This window comes from Podarcis raffonei, chromosome 2 (assembly GCF_027172205.1).
Source record: "Podarcis raffonei isolate rPodRaf1 chromosome 2, rPodRaf1.pri, whole genome shotgun sequence".
In the NCBI taxonomy this organism is placed as follows: Eukaryota; Metazoa; Chordata; class Lepidosauria; order Squamata; family Lacertidae; genus Podarcis; species Podarcis raffonei.
In genome coordinates this window covers 35,571,691-35,598,387 of record NC_070603.1, presented here as the reverse complement: position 1 = coordinate 35,598,387, position 26,697 = coordinate 35,571,691, and the positions used below count along the sequence as shown (strand labels likewise).

At 42.4% G+C, this 26,697-nt stretch overlaps 2 protein-coding genes across 5 annotated transcripts in view; one reads left to right on the top strand and one right to left on the bottom strand.

Annotated features, from left to right (window-relative positions):
• The window catches only part of LOC128403574 (uncharacterized), a 24,922-nt gene extending 5,416 nt beyond the window's left edge, over positions 1-19,506 (bottom strand). The window contains exons 1-12 of the mRNA XM_053368458.1: positions 19,117-19,506; positions 16,801-16,980; positions 11,930-14,608; positions 10,458-10,777; positions 10,303-10,364; positions 10,010-10,073; positions 9,272-9,381; positions 5,175-5,249; positions 4,033-4,129; positions 3,188-3,291; positions 1,977-2,040; positions 155-268 (exon numbers count right to left, since the gene is read on the bottom strand). Coding sequence (XP_053224433.1) covers positions 155-268; positions 1,977-2,040; positions 3,188-3,291; positions 4,033-4,129; positions 5,175-5,249; positions 9,272-9,381; positions 10,010-10,073; positions 10,303-10,364; positions 10,458-10,777; positions 11,930-14,582 — 3,663 coding nt within the window. The 5' untranslated portion in view covers positions 14,583-14,608; positions 16,801-16,980; positions 19,117-19,506. The remainder of the gene's footprint in view (positions 1-154; positions 269-1,976; positions 2,041-3,187; positions 3,292-4,032; positions 4,130-5,174; positions 5,250-9,271; positions 9,382-10,009; positions 10,074-10,302; positions 10,365-10,457; positions 10,778-11,929; positions 14,609-16,800; positions 16,981-19,116) is intronic.
• On the top strand, positions 18,230-26,697 carry LOC128407495 (uncharacterized). Of its 4 annotated transcripts, none has more exons than XM_053375914.1 (2): positions 18,230-18,883; positions 25,699-26,697. In XM_053375914.1, the coding sequence occupies exon 2, from the start codon at positions 25,707-25,709 to the stop codon at positions 26,562-26,564; it is 858 nt and encodes a 285-aa protein (XP_053231889.1). In that variant the 5' UTR covers positions 18,230-18,883; positions 25,699-25,706; the 3' UTR covers positions 26,565-26,697. The 4 variants fall into 4 exon arrangements, with proteins under 4 accessions (XP_053231889.1, XP_053231890.1, XP_053231891.1 ...); XM_053375915.1 differs by lacking the exon at positions 18,230-18,883 and adding an exon at positions 19,557-19,663; XM_053375916.1 differs by lacking the exon at positions 18,230-18,883 and adding an exon at positions 23,244-23,489.

Below are 26,697 nucleotides of genomic sequence, written 5' to 3'. Positions count from 1 at the left end.
TTCACCCCCTATAAAACCTTTTAAATCCTTATAAAAGGGTTAGCCCTGCAGAATTGGGGAGTGGGAAAAATACATCAGAGTCAAGCTATTTCTGTAAAGCAAGACAAGCACTGCTGTGGTTCAGATGAGTCTCTAAAACCATCTATTTACTTGCCTGGTTTAGATAAAAGTAAGTCTCTGCCTCTTGCAGGTAAAGTTCCTCTTTTTGTCCTACTGGAAGACCACACAGCAGCTCATAAAACACATGAAAGCTCCTTTCACCTCGGCCCTAAAAAACAAAGAGGAGGTGGCCCTCGCAGATCCACACCATGGGAGGAATTTAACATTCTGCTATTGCAATTGTTCTGTCATCTCGGGCTTTTTCGCTTGCCAGACAGAACAATCCTCCTTCTACTCTCCCCTGCACATTTTTTGGAGGTTCTTCTGACTCCAATGAGTCAATATCAGGGGGAGCACAAGGGGAGGGGTGGAAGCCCCGTTGCGCTAGTTATCAGGACTCAAGTTGAATCCCACCCCATACATATAAAGCACATCCAACACACATTTAAAGCATGCGGCTCAACCCTGAAGAGTCCTAGGAACAGCAGCTTCCCTTCCTGGAGGACCAACCCCTAGACAGGGAACCAAGCAGAGGGCTTTCTCAGTAGTGGCGCCCACCCTGTGGAACGCCCTCCTATCAGATGTCAAGGAAATAAACAACTATCTGACTTTGAGAAGGCAACCCTGTTTAGGGAAGTTTTTGTTAATGTTTGATATTTTATTGTGTTTTTTTAACATTCTGTTGGGAGCCACCCAGAGTGGCTGGGGAAACCCAGTCAGATGGGCAGGGTATAAATAAATAAAAAAATAAATTATTATTATTATTATTATTACAGCCAGCTTAACAAACTACAGTTCTCAGGATTCTTTAGGGCAGGCATAGGCAAACTCAGCCCTCCAGATGTTTTGGGACTACAATTCCCATCATCCCTGACCACTGGTTCTGTTGGCTAGGGATCATGGGAGTTGTAGTTCCAAAAAAACATCCAGAGGGCCGTGTTTGCCTATGCCTGCTTTAGGGGAGGTCATGGATGTGCTATAAGTGTATAGTGTGGATCAGCATCGTTCTCTTTAACAGGAATACAGTGGTACCTCTGGATGCGAACAGGATCTGTTCCGGAGCCCTGTTCGCATCCTGAGTAGAATGTAACACGCGACTGCACGTCTGCGTGTGTCACATTTTGCTGCTTCTGCGCATGACATCATTTTGAGCGTCTGCGCATGTGGCGAAACCCGGAAGTAACGTGTTCTGTTACTTCTGGGTTGCCGCAGAGCGTAACCTGAAAACGCTCAACCTGAAGCATATTTAACCCAAGGTATGACTGTATACTACTTGGGAGAAAAAAAGGTTGCTGACTGCCAGCAGTTTTCTGAGATTTTAAAATGAACTGTACAGATGGTGGACACAGTGATTGTAGGATACTACTGTCTGATGTCTAACTTCACTGATCCATGTTTATGGACCCCCCCCCCCCCAAATCTCTTAGTTTGCCATGTTCAAGCTTCAGAATTTGCAAGGTGATTCTGTAGACTAGTTACCTTCCCACATGGAGGTGCAGCTTTTGCTCAGGAGGATGTGACTTCCCACATCATGTGTAGGTGGTATCATAATCATCACCATTACCATCCCAGAGTGGATCACAGCCATTTAAAATACAATTGCAATCACAAGAATAGGGCGGGTCCTAAAAATTTACATCTCAATGTATCAAAGGCCAGGGTAAAGGAGAAATATCAAAAGCATCTACAAACAACTAGCACAAACTCAGGTCTCTACAAATCCTGTCCCCCATCCCATTCCCTTTTACCCAAAAACTCTTCCCTATATGGGTTTGCAGGTCACACATGGAAGTGGGATTACTTAATATAGAATTGTGCGTCTCATGCACACAGGGGTAATTTATCGGCCATCTGACATGCAAGAACACTTTCCTTACCTGAAAAACAACTCTGGACTTCTCCAAAAGGTACTGAGAGATGGACGTACCCACCATAAATCCGCTATGAGGAAGAGATTCCAGTAAGACGAGTCGTTTTATTTTCTAGCCTGACTATAGACTTTATGGAATGGGAGGTCTTATTCAATAATGCAAGGCAATTTTTTGAACACTCACCATTGAAGAAATAAGGCATTCAGTAGCATTCTTAAAACACAGGCTCCTGCTCCCCAAACTAACGGTGATTTGTGGAAAACACTGAAATCCCATGGAAAAGTATCTGACGGAGGTCTTTTGATTCAAATAAATGCTGAGAAATACTGACAACTGGCGTCTGAATACTTGGAATTTCAAAGCTGTGGGAGTTTAGAACTCCCTATTCTATAGCAACCAAATCAGCTGACTCTCAAACCCCTCTAATTGTTTGAAATGCAGAGTGAGACCCGGTCAATGAAAGCATGACATACAAATGAAGGCACGTGGTAGATTTTATGTGAGAAAAACTAAAGATGAATCTGTTGTTACTGCACCAGTCTCTTTTACATAATAAATTAAGAAGTACTGTCATCTCCCAAGAGGCACCAGCTTATAGACCAGAGCTGATTTGCACACTATTTCTTAACGGATTTACAATAAGTGAATTGGCCCTACTGTTGTTGTATTCCAACTCCCATCAACCCCAGCCAGAACATCCAAACATCAGGGATGATGGGAAACGGAGTCCAGCATCATCTGGAGGGCCAAGAGTTTTGCCATTCCTGAGGTAAGCCATTTCAGCTCCATTCCGCCTGCTGCTGGAAGGGAATCTGTCTCCTTTTCCTTGCTTTGGGTGGAGCCCAAGAGAACCAGTCTCTCACTGGAAACGATTCTGAGAACAGCCTCTCATGAGACAGAGGCAAGCTGTGCTCAAGACGCCTTGGTGCGTCCGTACGGTTCTTAAGAGCAGACAATCATTCCTCAAACAGCAAAGAGAAGCTGACTGGAATCCCTTGGAATCCATCCCAAGTATGTGAACATGAGCCAGCAGGAATCGTTGATAAGGCTATATCTTCCATTAACACATCCACTAGCTTTACATGTTCAGTAAGTTTCTAAAAATTCGTTGTTCCTAATAAAGTTATTACCGGTACCTTACTGTTGATTTTGCATCCCCCACCATCTATGCTTTTTCTGTTTCAAACAGAAATATTAATTTCTTTTTTTTAACTCACTGTCTTAGGTGGACATGAAAGAACTTTCCAAAGCGGCTGGAATTGTCATTTAAGATGGTCTTTGCATTTCCAAAACTTTCCAAGATGGGTAACACATCAGATGGCTGTAAGGACAAGGACAATATTAATATTAAAGCTGCCGCCTTATTTTTTTTAATCTATCAATAACATTACATTACTTTCAGTACAATCTTATGGGTCCCATAAAGAAGGCTGATCGCCGAAGAATTGATGCTTTTGAATTATGGTGCTGGAGGAGACTCTTGAGAGTCCCATGGACTGCAAGAAGATCAAACCTATCCATTCTGAAGGAAATCAGCCCTGAGTGCTCACTGGAAGGACAGATCCTGAAGCTGAGGCTCCAATACTTTGGCCACCTCATGAGAAGAGAAGACTCCCTGGAAAAGACCCTGATGTTGGGAAAGATGGAGGGCACAAGGAGAAGGGGATGACAGAGGACGAGATGGTTGGATAGTGTTCTCGAAGCTACAAACATGAGTCTGACCAAACTGTGGGAGGCAGTGGAAGACAGGAGTGCCTGGCGTGCTCTGGTCCATGGGGTCACGAAGAGTCGGACATGACTAAACGACTAAACAACAACAACATGGGTCCCATTGAGCTCAATGGTGGTTATTCCCAGGGTAAGTGGATATAAAATTCTAATGAATTAATTACATTTTTTTATGTATTTGTATGGAAGCATGATCCACAGATTTCACTAAGATTTATTTTCAGACCAAGCATTTAGTATTCAGGCTGCAACATGCACTAATTGTGCTCAATGACAATCTAACTTCTGAACATCTTATTGTCACTAAATAAATGTTAAATAATAGTACACATACTTGCTTTATCCCATGGCTTTCTTGCCTTTGGTATAGCCTGGACAAATAGAGGATGATCGCTTTGGCAGTTTCAGTCTTTCCCGAGCCACTGTGTCCACTGGAAAACATTAAAAAGGAGGGAGGTGTAATGCAAAGATCGTCACTGTTATTTACCGGTAAGTTGCTGGATCACATTCTCCACCAGTGCAGTTTATCACCAGTTGAACTGGGTTTTTTTTCCTTTTCTTTTTTGGAAAAAAAATATCCAATTAAGATCTCATTGTCTGCTGCTTATTATAAACAGGAACAAAGAAGATCATTTGTCAGCCAAAAAGGAAAAAATAACAACTTTCATGGGGTTTCAAATGTTAAGTATTTTCAGCAAAACATTTTGATTTCCCATGGTCTTTGACTTGAGGGTTCTAACCCACACCTGGTTTGGTGTGTGACAGAAGGTGGATCATCCATGGCAATGGCATGGTGTTAATAGCCACCCAAATCAATAGGTTTGATCGTAAGGGGCAAGCAGTTCATCCATAAAATAACGCCATGCTGAAAACCAATTGTGGCAGATTCCCCACCCCCACCCCAAGATTCCCACATACTGTCCTAATATGAGATGCACATTTGGAAGATGGATATGATGCTCCTGAACACACCCAGTGCTGGCAAGTCATATCCAAAGCACTAATTCCTCCCCTCCTGTCCCAATGAAAGAATGTGCTAGATCAGGCTTCCTCAACCTCGGCCCTCCAGATGTTTTGAGACTACAATTCCCATCAACCCTGACCACTGGTCCTGCTAGCTAGGGATCATGGGAGTTGTAGGCCAAAAACATATGGAAGGCTGAGGTTGAGGAAGCCTGTGCTAGTCAAGCAGGTGGCTTGTCTATTTGCCCTCTGTATTACATGGCTGCAGATTGGCTACAGAAGCAGCAGAATCCTGAAGAGAAATCTCAACAACACAATGCTACATATTTCTACTCAGAAGTAAGTTCCACTGAATTCAATTGCTTACTTCCAGGAAAGCACCCAACAAACATGGCCTGAATAATGCCCCTAATAACACTTGGGCCCCTTTTGCATCAGTGCGGAAGAAGCAATAGGGAGACGGAGAATAAATCTCAGACAATCTTAGGAAAAGTGCCTTTATCTCTCTCTTACCTGAGGACAATGCACTGCTCTTTCTCTGAGCTCTGAGAGAAGGCATATGCCATTTCTGTGATGGCAAATATATGTCTGCAAGGGGACCAAAAGAAATGGGGGCGGGGAGAAGAAAACCCATGTTATTACTCAGCTGCCTAAATTTCAGTTGCATCAAAATTAGTTCAGGCTTATTTGTACAGAGATCGACACAACACCTTATCAACAGCTACATTTTGTTTGTTTTTTTAAATATATTTATTAAAATTTCCAATTTTTATACAAACAAAAAACAAAAAAGTTTAAAAACACATATAGTTCACAATACTTAGTTTTCAATGACCTATTTCCCTGACCTCCTCATACCTCCCCTTCTTGTAGTCCAATTCAAATTATTTATTCAGCAAATCCTTATCTCAAAGCATTACAGCTAAAAAACCCCTTAATTTCTATCCGACATCATTCAACATTCATTAATTTTACAATATTTCTGTAAATAGTCCTTGAATTTCTTCCAATCTTCTTCCGCCGACTCTTCTCCCTGGTCACGGATTCTGCCAGTCATTTCTGCCAATCCCATGCAGTCAATCATCTTCATCTGCCATTCTTCCAGAGTGGGTAAATCTTGCATCTTCCAGTACTTTGCAATAAGTATTCTTGCTGCTGTTGTAGCATACATAAAGAAAGTTCTATCCTTTTTTGACACCAACTGGCCGACCATACCCAAGAGAAAGGCCTCTGGTTTCTTCAAGAAGGTATATTTAAATACCTTTTTCAATTCATTATACAGTGGTACCCCGCTAGACGAATGCCCCGCTAAACGAAAAACGCGCAAGACGAAAGGGCTTTCCGGTATTTTTTCCGCTCCGCAAGACGAATTTTTCTATGGGGTTGTCTCACAAAACGAAAATTTTTTCGGGATCTTCTGTTTTCCCCCCCTTTTCTGAAAGCCGCTAAGCCGCTTATCTGCAAATTGCCGCTTATCCGCTAATCCGCTAAGCCGCTTATCTGTCAATTACCGCTTATCAGCTGATCCGCTGATAGTGGTGCTCCGCAAGACGAAAATCCCTGCAAGACGAAGACACCCGCAGAATGGATTAATTTCATCTTGCGGGGCACCACTGTAGATCATTTCCCAGAAAGCCTTAATCTTAGGGCACGTCCACCAAAGGTGAAAAAATGTACCTTCATTTTCTTTACATTTCCAACATTTATTATCGGGCAAATGGTAAATTTTTGCAAGCTTGACTGGGGTCATGTACCACCTGTATATCATTTTCATAATATTTTCTCTTAAGGCATTACATGCCGTAAATTTCATCCCAGTGGTCCACAACTGTTCCCAGTCAGCAAACATAATGTTATGTCCAACATCTTGTGCCCATTTAATCATAGCTGATTTGACAGTCTCATCCTGAGTGTTCCATTTCAGCAGCAAGTTATACATTTTTGACAAAATCTTAGTTTTGGGTTCTAACAGTTCTGTTTCCAATTTAGATTTTTCCACCTGGAAGCCAACTTTCTTATCCAAATTGTACAACAGCTACATTTTGTACAAACACATTGAAATATTTAGGCAGCAGAGTGGCAGGGCGGTAAGGTAAGGGAGGACAGGAAATTCCTGTGGCAGAAGTGGCCACATTGGGTTGCAGATCCTGAAAGTGGACCATGTTTATTAACATTTCATACCTCACACTCCTTCGGGGGGTAAAGAAACCAGAGCAGCTTATTCCAATAAATACAGGATTTCTGTAGAACTTAATTGTGCTTAACCTTCTCTGGATTGTTGTATCCGAGAACTGTAAAAAATTATACCAAGGGCCGCAGCTTGCCCACCTGTAACCTAACAGAACCAAATTGTGCAGATGCTGTGGCTCAGAGCCATTAAGTCTAGGGTTGAGAGTGCTTGAGCCATGGAAAGTTTTAGTTAAAGAATGAAATTGGGAGAGAGGTTGGGAGAAGAAGAAGATGAAGAAGAAGGAGGAGGAGGAGTTTGGATTTTATATTCCGCTTTATCACTACCCTAAGGAGTCTCAAAGCAGCTAACATTCTCCTTTCCCTTCCTGCCTCACAACAAACACTCTGTGAGGTGAGTGGGGCTGAGAGACTTCAAAGAAGTGTGACTAGCCCAAGGTCACCCAGCAGCTGCATGTGGAGGAGGGGAGACGTGAACCTGGTTCACCAGATTATGAGTCCACCGCTCTTAACCACTACACCACACTGGCTTGAGTATCCTGGCGATAAACATTAGATTTAGTGGAATGCATGCCAGGAGGCTTAAAAACTTCCCCACATTATACTTAGTCCTCCACAAGCTATTGTAATAAAGTACTTTGGTTGGCAGAAAACCCCAAAGCTGAGCACTTTGGCATAATACAGCCATGTGAGATAAGAAGGTATTTAAAACTGGAGTGATCAGAATGGATTTGTATTAATAGCAGAATGAGTCTCGTACAGATTTTGTTGTTGTTGTTCTATGGTTTAAGCCAGTCTCAGATCAAAGTATTATACTGGCATTTGAACAGGTAGGTTTTTCTAGTTCTTAGCTGCAAGCCTTCACAAACACCAACCCTGCATGGCAGGCCTTTAAAACTGTAATAGCCAGCCTCAGATTAAATCAGCAGCACACTTACATATTCCTTTTCATAAGCAATCAGAAACCATGAATTTTTCTATTTTTGCCCTAGGATTACTGTTTGAAACCAGAGATTACTTAAAAGTTGCCTACCCTAGAGGGTTATTGTGAAGAACTGTTTCATTATTTATTTAAAAAATCTCCCCAATGGGAAATATATAAGTCAGGCCCTGTTGATTTAATATGAGCCTGGCCATTACAATTTTAAAACCTGTCTACCTTACAGCAATGTTGTTGTGAAGGGATAAATAAAGGAGTTGCATCTAAAAATTAATCAAGTTCTTAAAGAGTCTTTTTACTGTTAATGTAAATTATTCCAGTTCAAGGCACTACAAGCTTAAAGCCTGTCTACGACACAGGGCTATTGAATAGAGGCTGCTTTTTGCTGTGGATCTCTGGTCACCCTCTAGTTTATGATTTTACCAACACAAACAAACAACTGTATACTCTTTGAAAATGAGGCTGACCATTACTATCTCAAAGTCAACCTAGTTTACAGTAACCTACTAAATATATTGGGTGTTGGGAATCTTTTTGTCTTTTGTTTTATTTCTGTGTAAACTGCAACCCCGCAAGGCAAGCACACAGTGTTGTGAAAACAATCAATTCCACTTTCTTTCCCCTGGTTGAATTAAGGAACAGGAGAGACTACCCTTCATAGGATCATTAGGGCATAGGAGAAAAAGCCACAGCTCGCTAGAGAAGCTGCTCAGGTGCAAAGGTCAGCACCCAAACACCTTATTTTCAGTAATTTCCGTTTTTGCAAAGTATTTACAAATTAGTGTATTTGTGGAGTGTCGATGAAAAATCTTTAAAAAACCAACAACATGCTGGTGTTTAAAGTCAGCTTGGCAAGGATAACTTGTCCTAGTCCAACTTTTTGTAAGGCGTGTGTTAAATTGATCACTCAGGCTTTCCATTATGGAGTCATGTGTTCAGAAAGTGCTTTAAAAAGGGGGGGGGGAGGACATCAGCTTTATTTCAAAATAATACCAGTATTCTATGATAAAAACCCTAGCATGAGCATTGCTAAACATGATCAAAGGTTTGGGTGGGAATTTAAACCCACAATGGGTTAGCAGCACTTTGTAAAGTTCTTTGCTTCTAGAACACTCTTATTGTGTGTGACCTGCTTCCCTGGGACAAAAACTCCAACCCTATGACAAAAATCAGTAATTTGCTGCCCAAGCCCCAGAAATCTAAAACAAATACATAAACAAATGACACTGTAGATCTGAGTGAGATGATGAACGGTGTGTGTGTGCGTGCGCGCGCGCAGGCGCAAGCATATATAAAATCCAATAGCAACACTGTCACTGAAATGAGTGAAAGAATTGTGCCATATTCCTAAATTCCAAAGAGAGGCACAATGACTTTGGCCAAGTGAAATGAGCCCAAGATTGCAAATGAAAGCCAGGATTTCGTATGCAGCATGAATAAGATTATCAGAATAAGGCAAGGAGAAAACACAATGCAGACATACGGTGCATTTCTGGAGAGCAGGCCATTCTGGTACTGGATCACCACATCTTCTGAAAAAAGGCTGAGTGGCTTGAAAGGATTGATACAGATCAAGATATGCCCAATGTAGGTCTAGGAAGAAGCACAGCATTGCCTTGGCTTTACTTATCTTTAAAAGCAGGGCAGGAATTTCAAACTCAAGTCCCCTCCCTTAACTCTTGTAAAGACCAGGGGTGGAGAATCTCCAGACTGCAGACCTAACATGGCCCTCCAGGCCTCCCCAACTGGCTCATGAGGCCATTTTCATCCACCTGCCACACACCCAACATCAAACAGCTCATAGTTCTTCCTTTATCAAACAAGGCTCACTCCCACCTGCCTGCCAGCTCTCGTTGCAATTATGAAGGGTTGCTTGAAAGCCCCATGGTTTGGTTTGCAACTATTAGGGCTTCAACGGGAAGCATTCCCTGGTCTTACTACGATGTCAGGTGAGAGACAGGTAGCCAGCTCTGCCCACCTGTCTAGGTTGGCCCACCAGCAGAGGGAGAGATAAAGACGTGGCTCTCTGGCCGAAAAATGTTCCCAACCCCTGTTCTACACTAAGGAAATGGCACTGTTATATTCAGTCACAAAGGGTTCCATTGTGGATTCTTCCCCATGTGGGAAATCAGTGTCTCCCACCCATCCTCAACATTCTTACACACAAGCACTTACTTCTTATGACAATCAATTAGAGAGATTAAGAAAGTAATATCCATACATAAATAAAGTTGCGATGGAATCTCTTTTTCAGGCACAGCAGCACAGAGCTTTCGCTGACTTCCCTGGGTGGGGGGGGGGGGAAGAAATATTATATTTGAGGGTTTTGATTTGATAACATACCTATTTTTCTAACCCCCAAAACAAAATCCGGCAGTTAATTTGAAGAAATGTTTACTACTGATGTTGGAAGTAAATCAATACATAACTACACTCTGAATCCTGGATTGGACCCTGATGATTCTGGGTTTCCTCATACACTTCTATCAGAAAAACACCTTGTACCATACTTACTCCAACCTGGAAAGGTCCTCCACTTTTTCAAATTCCATGTAGCAATCCTCATCTTTATACATCTGGAAGGTATATGACAATAGCATTTCAAAGAGATACATAACATCAGTTCAGCCACATCCCACACGATGATCTCTAGCACAGAATGCACCAACCTGCTTTTGCATCATGTCCATCTCAAGGACATCTTCAGTGACATCTTCTGCCTCCCACCTTCCCTGCAATGCTTTTTTTGACCTAGGAGACTTGGCCAGATCCTGCTCTTTATATAAAGTCCACTTGCTTAAGTTCTCAATGGTGAACCGTGGGAGCAGCGTTTCAGAATTCAGCCAAGCGGTAGGGTCACATGTAAAAGGCTGATGCTGAGTCCAGTGCACTTGTTCCATGGCTTCTGGCGTGCTCCTCTGGGTGAGGTCTGCCTTGTCATCTTCCCCCAAGCTGGAAGTTACAGAGTCTTGTAACACCCTTCCTTCAACTTAGAAAAAAAGAGAGCAGGTTACGGTACATGTTACATCAACCGTTTCTAGTTGTATTTGAAGGTATCCAAGTCTGAAGTTTGCAAATGAACGCTTCACTCTTATTCAAGGAACCAGATGTTGCTTTCCTCTTGGATCAAGGGCACATCATTACAGGAACATCACAGTAATAATAACTTTAATAACTTTATTATTTATACCGCACCCATCTGGCTAGGTTTCCCCAGCCACTCTGGGCAGCTCCCAACAGAACACTAAAAACAGAATAAAACTTCAAATATTAAAAACTTCACTAATGTATACTAATGAAAACCAAAACACTGTTTTGACCCACCATTCCCCCTCAAGAATTTCAGCTCAACAGAAAAAGCCTACTGGATGGGATTTCAAAATGGCAGCATGGCAAAGAGCAATATTTGTCTCCTGAGGTAGTGTGGTAACAGCTCTTAACTCAGCTAGAGTTAAAAGAAAAAACAGAAGAACATTCAAAATCATTATTACAAATGCCCAGAGGATTTCTCCCCATTTTTTCATTGTCTGGTTTTAAGAAATGAGAGAAATGGGGGGGGGGGATATATAGCGTAAGGCTGGGTAAGGGAGAAGTAATGGCGCATTTCCTGGCTTACAAACTGAAGTTATAGAATAGACATGGCCATTGACTGGGAAAAGGTACTGCAGGAAAGCTGAGAGGAAGGTACATGGAGGACTATATTTGGGGGAAATGGAGCATAATTAAAGACCTGCCTTTTTCTTTTTCTGAAGAGTCTTTATTATGTGGCATAAGCAACTTAATGGCTTTTTTGGCGCTGTGGTCTAAACCACAGAGCCTAGGGCTTGCCAATCAGAAGGTCAGCAATTCGAATCCCCGCGATGGGGTGAGCTCCTGTTACTCGGTCCCAGCTCCTGCCAACCTAGCAGTTTGAAAGCACATCAAAGTGCAAATAGATAAATAGGTACTGCTCTGGCGTGAAGGTAAACGGCATTTCCATGCGCTGCTCTGGTTTGCCAGAAGAGGCTTAGTCATGCTGGCCACATGACCTGGAAGCTGTACGCTGGCTCCCTTGGCCAGTAAAGCAAGATGAGTGCCGTAACTTGACCCAACGGTCAGGGGTCCCTTTACCTTACTTTAGGATTAGCTTGATTTTACGTACCTGGTATAGATACATCAGCTCGAGAACTGCAAGGAAGCACTTGACTATTCCTTTGGCCATTTGGCTTAGAATATTCATGTTGCAATTTAGCATCTGGCTGGACAGATATTACTGTTTTCCTGCTTGCTTGGTCACATGACTGCAGCTGTGGTCCACTACAGTCAATTTCAAGAGAAGCATTTTTGGACTTCACCAACTGATGAACCCTGGGGAACACAATGGCAAACTTGGCATCCGTGATACTGCTCTTCTCTTCCTCGGACTGTCCACTGAGATTCATCAGCAGAGGTTTTAAGTTGTCTTCATTACAGGGGAAATTCCTTGAAGACCTTGCCCCTTCTTCCAGTTCTTTGTTCACAACTGTATCTTCATCTCCGGTTTGATCACATTCTAACAAGGAACAGGAAGACCCTTTTTTACACAAGTGTTTCTTCATTTGCTCCCCTGTTGAGTCATGGAAAGGCCTGCCACATCGCTTGGCCAGCCCAACAGTGCCAACAATCCGGATGGCCATTCTTCTCCTGAATCCAAATGATTTGTTGCTCCTCTTCTTCTTGCCAAACTTCTTGAAGAGCCATCCAGAGAGGCCAACTGCACGTGCCACGCGTAAGAAGCGCTCTTTCAAGCTTGCTTTCTTGGGAGGCTTATGGCTAAGCCAATGGGTCACTTTCTTAAACGCTGAAAGGGTTTGTAGAGATTTGGATTTCGTTTGCTTAGAAGAGATTGTGCCTTTTCCGGCAGCATCTTCAACAGTTTGTTCCTCCACTAGCTCCTCTTCCTCTCTTGTCTCCAGGACCTGATTTGAAGCCATTTTGACATTTCCAGTTACTTTTCCAATTTTCTTTTTCTTCTCAACAGAAAGCTTTCTAGTGTTAACGTTTGAGCTTGAAGCAGTAGAGAGACTTGATTCTTTAATCTCCTTGGCTCTAGAAACCATTTTGTCATTTTTTTTGGTACTCTTTTTTGGATGAATGCTTCCAGCCTTCTTCAAATCAGAGCCAATTTCTGTTGCCTTAGGACAAAGCTTGCTGCCACTTGTTAATAGTTTGGCTTTAGCATCCTTATGCCTGCTTTTTAGGCTTAGCAGAATTTGGGATTGTGAAGTCAGATGGCTATATCTCTTTTCGAGCAAGGCCACTGCATCTACTCTTGAACTTGCATCTCGGCTTGTTTGCTCTTCTAAATGCATGCCTTGTTTGGATGGATCAATCTTACCACGATATTCACTTTTGTGCTTTATTAGTTGTAGTGAGGAGGTGGTGGTTTTGTCACTGACACTCATGTTCTCTTCCGTCTGCTGGTTCTCTTGAGGATTTTTGTTCGAGCCAAACTTGAGGAGCTTTGATCTTTTCTTGTTTCTACTTTTTCTTTTTGCAAAGCTGCTCATCTCACTTTCCTCCTCTTCACTTCCAGGTATACTCTGCTCATAATCAGAGGCTTCTTTGCCACTCCCTTTTTCTGAAAGATTTTCATGCTCCCCATCATTGCTCTCTTCCTCTGTAGGGCTACTACTGCAATTGTCTGAGTCACCACTTTGCTCATCATTATCACTTGCTGTAACTTTTCTTGCCACATATCTTTTATCACTCCCTTTTATTTTCTCATCTATCTCAGAGTGACTCTCTTCATTCTCAGCCTCTTGTCTTGCTGCTATGATCTCTGACTTTCCTTCACTTTCACTGGCTGTTTCCTGAAGTTCTTGACAGTCACTAGTTTTGCCTGCAGGTTGATCTTCCCCAATAGTGGGTAACACTTTCTTAGAACAGAGCTCTTCATTATCATCTTCCAAAGAGTTCTGTCTACGCTCTCTGACCTTGAACTTGTCCTTTCCAGTCTCTTTATCTCCCATTCTTTGGTTCAAACTGTATTTATCTTGGGAGTTTGAAGAAGATGATGATGATGAACCTTCTGAATCCACAAGATTTGCTTTGGAAAGTATTCTAGCTGACTTTCCAGTATGTGTTTTCTTGTGCCCTCCACTTTTTTCTCTGGTAGTCTTACCACTAGCCTTATAGCGAGGCTTCCTCTTACATTGTTCCTTGCTTTCAGTGTGACTTCTCTGGTATGACTCTTGCTTCTTCCAAGGGGAACCTTGTTCATTTTCTATTGTGAGGGACTCAGTATCAGCGATATTCTTTCTCTTGCTTGGTTGCTTCTTACGTTTCCTTTTCAAGTTGTGTTTCTCATTGTCTTCAGTGTCCTTTGATTCACAGCTTTTCGCGCTGGCATTGTGCCATTGTCCTGAAATCAGATCATCTTGCCTCACGACCCTTCTTCCGTTCTTCTCTCCCTTGCACATTAATTGCTCATGTCTTCTATCAGAATGACATTCTCTGACCTTGGAACTTCTCTTCTCTTTTCCTTCTTTCTTGAAGCTACTCTTCCTTCCTTCCTTCAGCCTTCTCACCTCTCCCTTGCCCTTTGCTGGGCCCTGCACGGAGACAACAGGAACCCCATCCTCATCAGAGGATGAATCTTCAGAATTAGTTCTCTCATTGCTCTTTCTTTTCTTCAGCCTTCTGTCCTGGTTCTTTGATTCGTCAACATGCTTTTTCTTTTTTCGAGAAACATGTGCTGTTATTTCCTGGCTGCCATGCTCAGCTTTCTGTTCTCTGGATGTTTTGCGTTCTGCTTTAGACCGAGAAGGTGCCATTCTTCCTATATACGTAAGCACACAATCTATTAGGAGGAAAGATGTCATATTCTATGTGCAATGAATATGCAAGTAATTATTTTTTTTAATCCACAAATCACCTGCAGAAGGGGTGGCCGATTTCTTATTATCTGGATTTCTTATTCTCTATTATCCAATCGTCTAAGACCTGAAACTGTATTTTGTCACACCCCTTTGCTGATGTGGGCAGCTTGATAGCAAAACTGATGTCACATAGCAGTAAGGACACCACAATTATGGAACTGCTCAGTCATGCCTATGGCATCACAAACAAAAGTGACATGGAAATGTTACACTAAAGTATAGAACTTCTCTCACACATGCCCAGTGGTACCTTGGTTCTCAAACGCCTTGGTACTCAAACAACTTGGAACCCAAACACTGCAAACCCAGGAGTAAGTGTTCCGGTTTGCGAACTTTTTTCAGAAGCTGAACGTGCTCCGTTTTGAGTGTTATGCTTCTGATTTGAGTGCCATGCTTACGTTTTGAGAGTTACACTGAGGTCTGTTTGTTTTTGCTATTTATTTTGTTTCTGCGGCTCTTTTTTTGTTTGTTTTTGTGACTGTGTGGAACCCAGTTCAGCTACTGATTGATTGTGTGACTGCAGTACATTGTTTACTGCTTTCATTTTATGGATCAATGCTCGTTAGATAGCAAAATTCATGTTAAGTTGCTGTTTTAGGGGTTGTTTTTAAAAGTCTGGAACAGATTAATCCATTTTGCATTACTTTCTATGGGAAAGCGTGCCTTGGTTTTGGAACACTTTGGTTTTGGAACAGAATTCTCGAACGGCTTAAGTTTGAGAATCAAGGTACCACTGTATTTCCCTTCCAGGTGAAGCTGCATACAAAACTTTTGCCACTCTTTGTTTGTGGGTGGGGAGCTTTCATCTCCATAAATACTTCAACTTACCTTGAACTCTATGGGGGATGGACAATCAGGCTGCAAATGTGGTAAAATCAGAGATGGCTAAGCTGTGGCCCTCCTGATGTTGTTGGACTCCACCTCAGATCAGCCTCAGCCAGCATGGCCAATGTTTCTGGATGGTGAGAGTTGTAGTCTAACATCTGGAAGGCCACAGCTTAGCCACCTCTGATTTTACCACATTTACAGCCTGATTATCCACCCCTGTAATAAGTAAATAAGAAAGACAAAACTTTGCACACCTCTGCTCAGCCCACATTGAGAAAACTGTGATGGCATCCAAAAATGCAGTTTCTGTTCTTGTTAAATAAGGCATACAATACAAATTGGGCACATAAACTCCACCATGTGCCTTAATTTATATACCATGCATTGTGGGATATATTTACATCACTGTGCAAATATATTTCAAACAATTAAGGGAATTTGAGACTCACTTCATTTGACTGATACAGAAAAATAGACCTCTATACTCCCATAGCTTTGAAATTAGTATTTAGACACAAATTTCCAGTAGACCATTGTCAACTACTTCTCATGTGGTTTCAGTGTTTTCCATAAATCACTGTTAGTTTGGGAAGCAGAAAATGTCTATGAAGATAAGAGGAATACTGGAAAGTACTATTTGTGTTCCAAACTCATAGAAGCACTATTGTGCACTCAGCATAACAAAATATCAGGTTCTGTTCCAGCATGCCAGATATGAGGAAGCCTATTAAGGATTGTTAGGAATAGAAGATTTTATATCAGAAAACGTTTAATGGATAGAATTTATACTGATTTATTATTTATAGAGTAATTTGTTTCATTTCACCCTTTTTATGTGGAAAAGGCAGTGGCCTCAAGAATTATTTGTAGGAAAAATTAAATTAAGAAACAAAAAAAGAGAAGGAACTTGAGCTCCAAAGAAAACAGGACTGCAATACGTTGGCTTTTGAGTCCAATGAAAATTTTCACTTGTTATATGAGTGAAATTCTGCAATATAACATGTTACCTAGACTGAATACTAAGGCTTTAATCTTGTCTGAATGAGTGCAGTGCAAATCTTCTAAAAACACTTGCCTATGTTAATCTTATGTTAATGTAACTTGGTCCAATAAAATACATTATTTTGTTTTGCATCCTTTACAGCAATTATGTGGGCTCTGAATATAAAGCAGCTTTCAATATTTTAGAGGCGCCACTTTAAGAATACTTTTTCAAGTTTCCATTTCGAAGTCAGCCAATTTGTTTACATTTTCAGTTTAGTCTAAATGTCCTTATCCAACTTACCAGTCTCCTCCCTCTCAATTCCAACAATGGGATTAGCAGTGACGAGATCAGAAGTCAGCGTTCTGTGCAGCCTAATGCTTTAATAAGCGTGTTCCTTTCTTCTTCAACAGCCTGTAGAAGCCCTTCTTGATATTTCCAGTACATCCACTTTCATAGCAAACTTAGGTTTAGCCAGGATACCTATGCCGTGAGGGAACAGGGAGGATGAAGGAAAGATGGCATCAATAATTCAAGATTCCCAATGGCATGGCCGAACTTTTCAACCAATGATGGCAGCAGATGGTTAGCAGTGGGCACTGGGAAAACTGAGACAATGGTCTTTGCCTGAGTAAAGCATGTGCTAGAGTCAGACACAATAGCAAAACATGAAGCTCTGAAAGACACATGTATTACTTACTGGGACTGAAGTGTAAATCAGTGTAACTACAATACAAGCTTGTAGATTGCAGATAAAGTGAAATCCTCAGAAAACAGGAGACAGAAGAAAGGAAGGCTAGAAAGCAAAAAATAAAAAATAAAAAAACCATGTGATCCATTACTATTGCAAACAAGGGCCATTCAAATGGATAAAAAGATCCAATCAGAGTGAGTACAGCTGGTAATTAATTAGCAAAAGAACCTGAAGCACTTGTGGAGGTACAAATTCAATCATTTTCTTTCTGTTCAGTCTGATAGTGTCAAATCTACATATGAATTCCAAGCTAACATAATTAGTCTGGGGCATTGTTTGTTAAAGTTGTCAGTTGAAGTATAGGGACCTTAATGCATTTTTTTAAAATAGAGAAATGTTTTTGTTCCAGCTGTTACTGCTGTATTGGGCATTCCAGATTAGGGGGAAGGAAGCTTCAACAATTTTACCAGTAGCATAAAAACAAATAATTTAGCAGTGCTATAAATACAACAAATTTATTATGGCATAAACTTTTACGGAGACTAGACTATGGCATGGCAAACATACGAGTCCTTAAAGATACCATAAAGCTTTTTGCTGGTTTTGCTGCAAGAGATTAGAATGGCTTTCTCTCTGGAAATCAATAGGAAGATGTGAACACTGGTCCCCAAAAGTAAAACATTGTGTCCCTGCTAAATAGATGATAGTCTTACTGCCTAGGTACGGGGCACTACAGGAGATATTACTCCCCTTGTTTATGCTTAAAGCAACAGTATAAAAAAAATGTTGTGCATTGTAGTCTTTCTGGCAGATTATACAATGGGAGCATTTGTATAATACAAATAGCTAACTGGCTGAGAAAATATTACAAAGTAGACCAGTTGCTTGCTGTGGAAGGAGGCCTTGCTGTTTCAGGCCCTACCAGGAAGCATGAGACTCTTCTCTCTCCTCATGCTTGCTTACTAAGAGGATTCTGAATCCTGCACAGACATTCAGAGTGACATTTTATTTATTCTGGTTTATAAACAGGACAGATAGCTAAATCCTGAGTGGAAAAGCAAATTCAAAACAAAATGTTGCTCTTTCCCTCTTGGCCTTTCCATTTGGAGAACTGAAAACATTCAATAGAGTAGAAAGTTCTGTTCCTTGGGGCAAAGTTTCCCCCTCAAATAGGTATGATTCTGTTTCTTTGTACTAGAATATTCCAGATAGTGGCACCTTTTTAGAGGTAACCATGCCATGCCTGTGTCCAGTAAGTAAAGTTCATAGGGCCAAGTTGTCAAGCCCATCAGTCTTTCTTAACATACATCCTATTTTGGTCTTTTTTCCAGGAGCTAGCTCCTTTCTCAAAGTAACTTGCCTACTTGCTAGGGGGAGGGAAAAGGGGTAAATAGGAAATAACCTCAGGCGGAGCTAACTTTTGCTTTTAAAAAAGGACAAGCAGGATAGCCACCACCCCTCCCCAAAACCATCATTAGGGTCATTAAGATAAGGCTTCCATACGCAGGAACTACTTTACGCATGTTGGGTGGGGCCTGTATTTCTGCCCAACAAGGTTCTTTAGCCAACCTCCGTTTAGAGGGAATCTTTAAAAGAGAAAGAAAAAAGCAAAATTGCCACTTGCATTTTACCTGCCGTCCCTTTCCAGTCAGGAGAGGTGGGATCACACACCGGGTAGCTGAGAAGTAACAGGTTAGTTCAACATCTCCTTTGTTTGTTTGTGTTTGTTTGCATGTCCCGCTATATTTAAAGCTAATTCGTACGAAATAATAAGTCCCCCTCCTTCCTTTTCCCGTAGGCCAAATTATTGATGTGGCCCGGCGGTATATATTTTTTCCAAATCCCATCCCTTTTCGATTTGAAGCGGGGTGTGGACTGTAATGGGACAGCTAACATGTGCAGGTTGCAATTATGTACTCCATTACCTGGGAGTAACAAGCCCCATTGAACTCAGCGGGCCTTGGCTTCCTCTCCACCACCCGAGTCATCTTCATTTGGAACCGAATCTGGAAATATTACCTTGCACACCGTTTTACGCATTCATTAGAAGTGGGGTTGGCGGCGGGTGTGCCTTAGTTTAAGACATCGCCTTACTGCGGTTTTACAAGCACTAAAATTCGAAGTTGTGCAGGATCTGGCTGTGGCAATCACTGCTGTCCAGCAAGATTTGTCATCCGTGTTAAGACTGGTGGGCGCAGGAAGGGGCAGAAGAGGGAGAGCCAAGGCGTCGCGTCGCCTTTTAGCAAAGCGCCCCCTTGAAGAGGAGCTTCTCTATAGGGGAGACAGTGGGGAGTAGGCGTAGGGCTTTTTGTCCACCTCGTCCGACCAAGGAAAACACGCACAACACATACAATCCTCCCCGGCATGTTGCGATTCTCCATCTTTTGAGGATCTCATGAAAGAGCCATGCTTTATTATGGTTTTTATATGCGTTGGAAGCCGCTGGAAAAACATAACCAGATGGGAGGGAGGGTAATAAAAATTAAATAATAATAATTAATACAGCTAACAGAGCAGGAACTAGAACGGCTTTATACCGCCGCCGTCATAGTAAGGGGTTGCTTTTAAGGTCGCCGCTTTTCTAACCCGTTTGGAGGTGTGGGTTTCCCCATCCACCCTGGTTGTAGTGCTGTGTAGGAAAGCTGCTTAGCAAAATTTTAGGTTGTCCCCACCCCACCCCTTATCGGGGGTTTCGCGCCTCGTACGCGCCGCCTTCAGATAAGATAAAAAGATTGGCTCCGCTTCGTTGCAAACCTTCCCTCTCAAGAGGCCTTCGGAGAGGCCTGGACTCCACGGCCTATTTTATTCCTACCATTTAAAAATAAACAACCCAAAAAACCTAAACTTAAACACGAATGCGGTTTGCGCATAAAAAAGAACAACACGAGTTGAGTTTAAACTGGGCCCAACCACGCAGTGAAAAAAAAAAAAAAGAACTTTTCACCCATCCTAAAGCAAACGTGGCAGCATTGGTCACGAGACCAGAATGGAGTCGGGCTTTTGCTTTGGTTTACCAAGGCTCAATATCAGTAGATATGATTAACCCTCCACTGTTTTCTCACTGGGGGGGGGGGGCAAGATTGCACACGTCGCTCCCAACCTCCATACAATTCAATCCGAGGTCTGAAGGGGGACGGGGGGGGGGTTTCCACAGCGCCTTCTCGCTTTCTCCAGTGCAATGCCTGGGACCCACCTGCAAAAAGAGTGCGTGGACATAAGGGGGGAAAGAGAGGGGGGGGTTGAGGAGCATCTCGCTCTTCCCTGCTAATAAGATATGATAAGGGGTTTTCCAAAGAGGACAACAGCTGTTGAAAGCTAGGTTTAACCTTGAAGCTCCTGGGATGACCCTGAGCCAGTCGCATCCCAGCAACCAAGGTTTCTCAGCTTCAGTTTTTGGACAGAAGTATGATAAAAGAAAATCCTGGAACCTTTGCAAAACCCACGCAGCTCTAGGACTTTTTCTAACAGCGACACACAGTAGGGTCCTGGGTGTGTAAGGGCAGGTTCAAGTCGCTGTGGTTTCTTTTTACAGTTTTGGACACTCGGGCTAGGAGCAGTGCCGGATTTACGTATAAGCTAAACAAGCTATAGCTTAGGGTCCCACTCTCTTGGGGGCACCCAAAAAATTTAAAGGGAAGAAAAACTGGTTGCACATTTCCAAAATGTAAGATAAAAAATAAAATAAAACCTACATACAGCAACAGTGTTTTGTGTTGTGTAGGCTCCTATGATGTAAGTAATGGGCCCCGCCTGCTAGTCTGCTCCCTAAAATATCACTGGTTTGCTCATTTCTATATATATTAACAGCTGTAAATTCTGTTAAACATATAAGATGTTTTAAATTGACTTTTAATATTGTTTTTAGTTCTGTAACCCACCCTGAGACCTTAGGATGAAGGGCAGGTGGTAAATAAGTAAATGATAAGGTTTAACATCAGTGTTGAACAGTGTCCTAGCTAGAAAAGATTACTCAAAACTCTGTCAGGCCCAATTTTTGGGGAGATGGGGATGGAAACAAGCTTCAGTGTATCCTCAGCAGCCCAGGAAAAGTAGAGCCCCGCCCCTAAAAGAAATAAGCAGGAAATTATTTGGAGGCAGTCTTGTTGCAAGAAATCAGCAGCCTTTCCTGGGTCCCCTTGCTTACTGGGCTCCCATCAACTAGAAGAACAATTTCCTTCCATTCATCACCATTTTCAGCAACATGTGGAGAACCCAAAGTTCCCAATAGCTGCTCATATCTCAGTATTAGAAACTTGAGATATGAAAGCTAGGAGCTAGATGGCACCTTAAACCTAGGTTGTGGGCGCTGCAATGGAGTGTCTAGGCACACTTTTTTAATAATAATAATAATAATAATAATAATAATAATAATAATAATATAATATATTATTTATACCCTGCCCATCTGGCTGAGTTTCCCCAGCCACTCTGGGCGGCTCCCAATCAGTGTTAAAAACAGTACAGCATTACATATTAAAAACTTCCCTGAACAGGGCTGCCTTAAGATGTCTTCTGAATGTCAGGTAATTATTTATCTCTTTGATATCTGATGGAAGAATACAAAGCTGAAAATGAATGAACTGCAGCTAAAATCTTATGTTCATTTTTCAAATGGTCTGGTCCTCATCCAAAGACTGCAAAAAAACACACACACAAAGCTATACCTCCCCTGTCCGCCCCCCTAATATTCTTATGAGGCTCCCTTCTCCAGTCTTCAGAGAGTGGCTAGAAGTGGAGAGTCAGAAAAAGGTCCTCCTTTTCTTCCAGCAGTGTCAGTTTTAATCTGAAATCTTAGGCACAGTACTGCGCCCAGAGCTCAGAAACTGTTTGCATGAATGAAATTCCCTGTCGCAAAACGCGTCTAGAGCAATGGGAGTTTCGAACGCCTCTAGAAAGAGTGCCTCTGAATATAAGCAGAGTGTTTTAATGCCTCTCAGAGTTATTAAAACCAGTTCTGTTCTCTGCCCCCTCCTTCCTTACCTCTCTGACTGGTGTTATTAGGAGTGGAGAAAGTGTTGTTTCTGTTACTTCTACCATCAAGATGCAGTGATAGAAAAGGGGGGGCGGAATCCACACCATTAGTTTAACGCACATCCAATGCACATTCAAAACACATGACTTTCCCCCTTCTGTTGAATTTATGCTTGCTGTACAGTTAAAGGCACAGGAGCCTCATCGGTCAGAATGGATTTACTTCTCAGGTTCAGGCATGGCCATCCATTAGGGGTGGCATCATCACCAGATTCCCAGCTTTCATTTAAAAGAAAAAAAGAAAGGAGTATCTTTGGTAGCTCAGTCGGTAGAGCATGAGACTCTTACTCTCAGGGTTGTGGGTTCGAGTCCCATGTTGGGCAAAAGATTCCTGCATCGCAGGGGGCTGGACTAGATGACCCTTGTGGTCCCTTTCAACTCAACAATCCTGATTCTAGCATCCGTAGGACGTGAGACACCTGACAAAATGCTCAGGCACTATTCCTCCCATAGAGTGGTACTTCGGGTTAAGAACTTAATTCGTTCTGGAGGTCCGTTCTTAACCTGAAACTGTTCTTAACCTGAGGTACCACTTTAGCTAATGGGGCCTCCCGCTGCCGCCGCACGATTTCAGTTCTCATCCTGAAGCAAAGTTCTTAACCCGAGGTACTATTTCTGAGTTAGCGGAGTCTGTAACCTGAAGTGTCTGTAACCCGAGGTACCACTGTTTTTGTGTGTGAGAAACCTGCCTGCTCCCCACCCACCCCCACAAAAAATCCTGGAGCTATCCACAGCTTTAGGGTAACAATGCTACTATTTAAAAAGAAAGTAGGTTCTAGTCACTTGTTCCTCAAAGGAAACCTGAGGTGGGATGATAAAATATTCATGTCCAGGGAAAGCAAACCAAACCAATTAAGCAACACAGGTTGGAAAAAGTCCTCCTTTAAATATTTCACTTGCTCTTTGTTGCCTAATTGTCAGCTGCTCTGTAAGGTTCAAGGGAGTAATCCTGTTGTTATGAGAGCCATGTCTCTCCTCTCTCTCTCTCTCTCTCTCTCACCCTCCCACCCACACAACACAGCCAAGGTCATGGGGCCGGCCATCTCAGCTGAAGTGTTGTTTTGCCTGCTGGTTAGGAGCTCATGTTGCACATTAAACTGCAATGCTCTGCTACTAGAGGAGTCATTTGCCTACAACACTTCTTCACTGATGTAATTAGAAGACACAAGCCTGGAGCGCAGCTGTTCCGAGTGGCTCGGTTGGGCTCTCTTCCGCCTCAAGAACATCCGCGCAAATAGTGTGAAAGGGGGATGGCACAGTGTCATAGGTAAATGCGCCCACTTCATAGGACAAGATTGCAGGAAATGGAAACGGGGATTGCGGTGGGTGGGGAACGCACGGGAACTGCTTAAGTGCCTGAGAGCTTAGTCCTGAGAAGCAGAGCCAATTGAATTACTCCCAAACGGATAGGATTACGACTGCCGTGGCCAAATCTAACAAAAGCACAATGCAAAGGTATCAAATCAGATCCTCTTCAGCCTGGGGCCTAATGTAACCTGGCACACAGACAAGGGGATGCGACAAGCAGCGGAGATATTTAATGCTTATTCTAGCACTAAACACTGCAGTTTCCCATGGCAATGTGGGAGGGCATCTTATCCAAAAGGAGTTTGGAAAACTTGCAATGGCCTCTTAATTGAGTTCTTTTTTGGGGGGGGGGCTTACCTAGTGACTGTAAATAGAAGTGGTGCATACCCGTTATTTTACGATGCTCTCTTCTGTTATGAAAGCTGTTGGCACCAGATAAAATTATGCATTGAGAAACAGTATTGCTACTGTAAACACACATTGGGTGGTGGAGGCTGGTCACTGTGGCGGAGCCTTCCCTCCTGAGAAGAATGTTAAAAAAAAAAAATCCCTCCCCAGCTTTCCTGTCTCAGACACATTTTGTAGTTTCATTTTCACTCAGAGAAGCTCTTCAAAAATTGTTAAGTTTTTACGGATAATTTTATTCTTTCTCTTTTTGTAAACTTCTTTGATTTCTCTCCCCCCCCCCGCCCAATCATGGTGTATAAATTGTAAAAAAATAAAGTTAATTAGTTCTCTGGCTAATCAGGTCTCTGCAGCACTCAGTCACTGCTAATCCAAAAGTGTAGCTATGTTTTTAAAAAGTCCCCACGTACCACGTAACTGATATTGGAATTAAAGGGAAACTGATTTTATTTAAATCAAATTGATTTAAATCACTAGTCAGTAAGGCTTGATTAAATCATTTTTTTATAGAAAGACTCATTCTTACTGGTATAATATTAACAGATGAAGGTTTCATTTTTGGAATAATAAATTTTCAGAGTAGTTTTTACAGTTATATGAACAATTACTGATTTGGTTATACTGTACTATTAGAAATACAAAGACAGGTAATTATGAAATTGTTTATATTTTGACTTTTCTGCTGTACTTTACTAAAACAATAACATAGCATATGTATCCATGTTTTTTAACTGATGTGGTTAAATGTTGTTTTTTTTAAAAAAACAGACTGAGTTGGAAGTTTAATATGAAAAACTTAAATCCTTATTTCTTGATGAATAGCCTTTGGACTATAATGTAACTTAAATGGAAAACTATCTTTAGAAAGGTGTTTCCTCCAAAAGCATTTTATTTTAAAAATCTGATTTATTTTAAATCATTAATTTCTATCCACCCTGCTCAGAACGGTTTTCTTGAAAGCCACACCTCAAAACACATTCTTCATAGCTATCCAGGAAGAATGTGTGTGGCTACTAATTTGAGCAGCTTGTTTTAAAATTAATATTTGTTGAGAGCAATGGTGGACAGTGTGCGTTTTTGCAATATCTATTTTCCACTTATTTTTGTGAATGGGTAAGAGGATTGGAAGGAGAAATGGTGGGTGTCTTCTGTGTGTGTTTTGCAACTTTCAACACGTGTGTGTTACTGGAACTGTATGATTTGTGATAAGTATGGAGGTTTTGCATTCCTGTAAGTCAATTATCGGTTTAGTTAGGTCCTAAGTATTTGTACAGCTACAATGCGTAAGTATCCACAGAATCTTTGCAAAGGCAAGATGGGGAGAAAACCAGAACAACTGGTCATGCCCCTGTGACCTCACTGGCCACACCTCCATGACTCCAGGCACCACTAACAGTAGTCAAGACACCACTAACAGTAGTCAAGACTTGCCAGCTGCAGCTTTGGCAAGTGGTCAGGTCACATAAATAGTACACCGTGGGTTTGTGAACAGTTGTGAGCAACTGTCCAAGTTACTGACATCAGAGTGCTTATGACATCGGGAAGCCTGATCCCTCTTGTCCCAACTGCTATTGCTGTGATGGCTTAGGCCAAGAAGCTTGTTTGAGACTGGTGAGATCTAGAATGTGTGTGGTTGCCTGGCAACGCTACAGCTATTCCTTGCAGGTCAATTTGAGACTCCATTTTATCACCCCCTTATTAAATTGCACGTCAGAAAGTTCTTTCACTTATTTTTGCCCCCGTCTCGCTCTTTGAAATCACAGATCCTTACATGGAAACAGGAGCCATTCCAGGGGAGGAAGCCGTGTGCCCAAGTGATGTAAGAGGGCCCAAATCCAGCCGGGAGAAGTTTCTTCAAGCGTGGTATGAAAAACGGAAACCGCAGACACTCCCCGCCGTGTCATCTCAAGTGTCAGGGTGTGAGTCACCAGCTTGTGCTCCAAGCCAGGAGAACTGGACAAGGGACACATCCTTGTCACATGCCCTTTTCTACCTGATGGTGGTGCCTCCCCCTCAGGCGCAATTGTACGCAAGTAGCCGCATGATGGCACAGTGCCCCCGCCAAAGAGACTTGCATCATGTGGCCCAAGAGCTGGAGCCGGAAGCAAATCCCAAAGAGGAATTCCTGCAGATCTGCGCTTCAGATTTGCTGCTCAAGTCTGCAGAGAGGAAGAGGCCACGGTTGCTGCCGCCAAACCGTAAGATGCACGTGGAGGTGTTGAAGAGGCAGGACTCGCCCCCACTGCAAGAGTGCCAAAAAAGCCCTGTCCCCCTGGAGTACAGCCATCTGCTCGATGCCATAGAGATGACTAATCTGGCAGACCTTCCAGAGGTGGAATCCTTCTATCGAAGTTTCATTCTCGGGCAGAAACGGAAAGGATATTCCAGGAGGGATGGGCAGCTTCACCCACAGACGGAGTGTCGGATACCTCCCAGGGCCACAGAATCAGCTTCCTGCCAACAGGGTGCCAGGAGAACCGCCAGGATGAGATGCACACAAAACCGGAAGCTGAGCCTGAAGAGGAGCACTCCTCTGTCTGAGCTCACGGTGGCGACCAAACGGTCTGCGGACTCTTCTCAAAACGGCCACCTTCCGCCAAAGAAAAGGTATACCCAAGGCTTCTTCTAGGGACACATGCTGCAATATTGGCAGTGTACTAGGAGCTGCCGGTACACAGGGTTTTTAAATTGGGGAGGATTTTCCTTCTCCTTATATATATGTATATATATTTATATATTTTAGCATAGTCCCTGAGGTATTT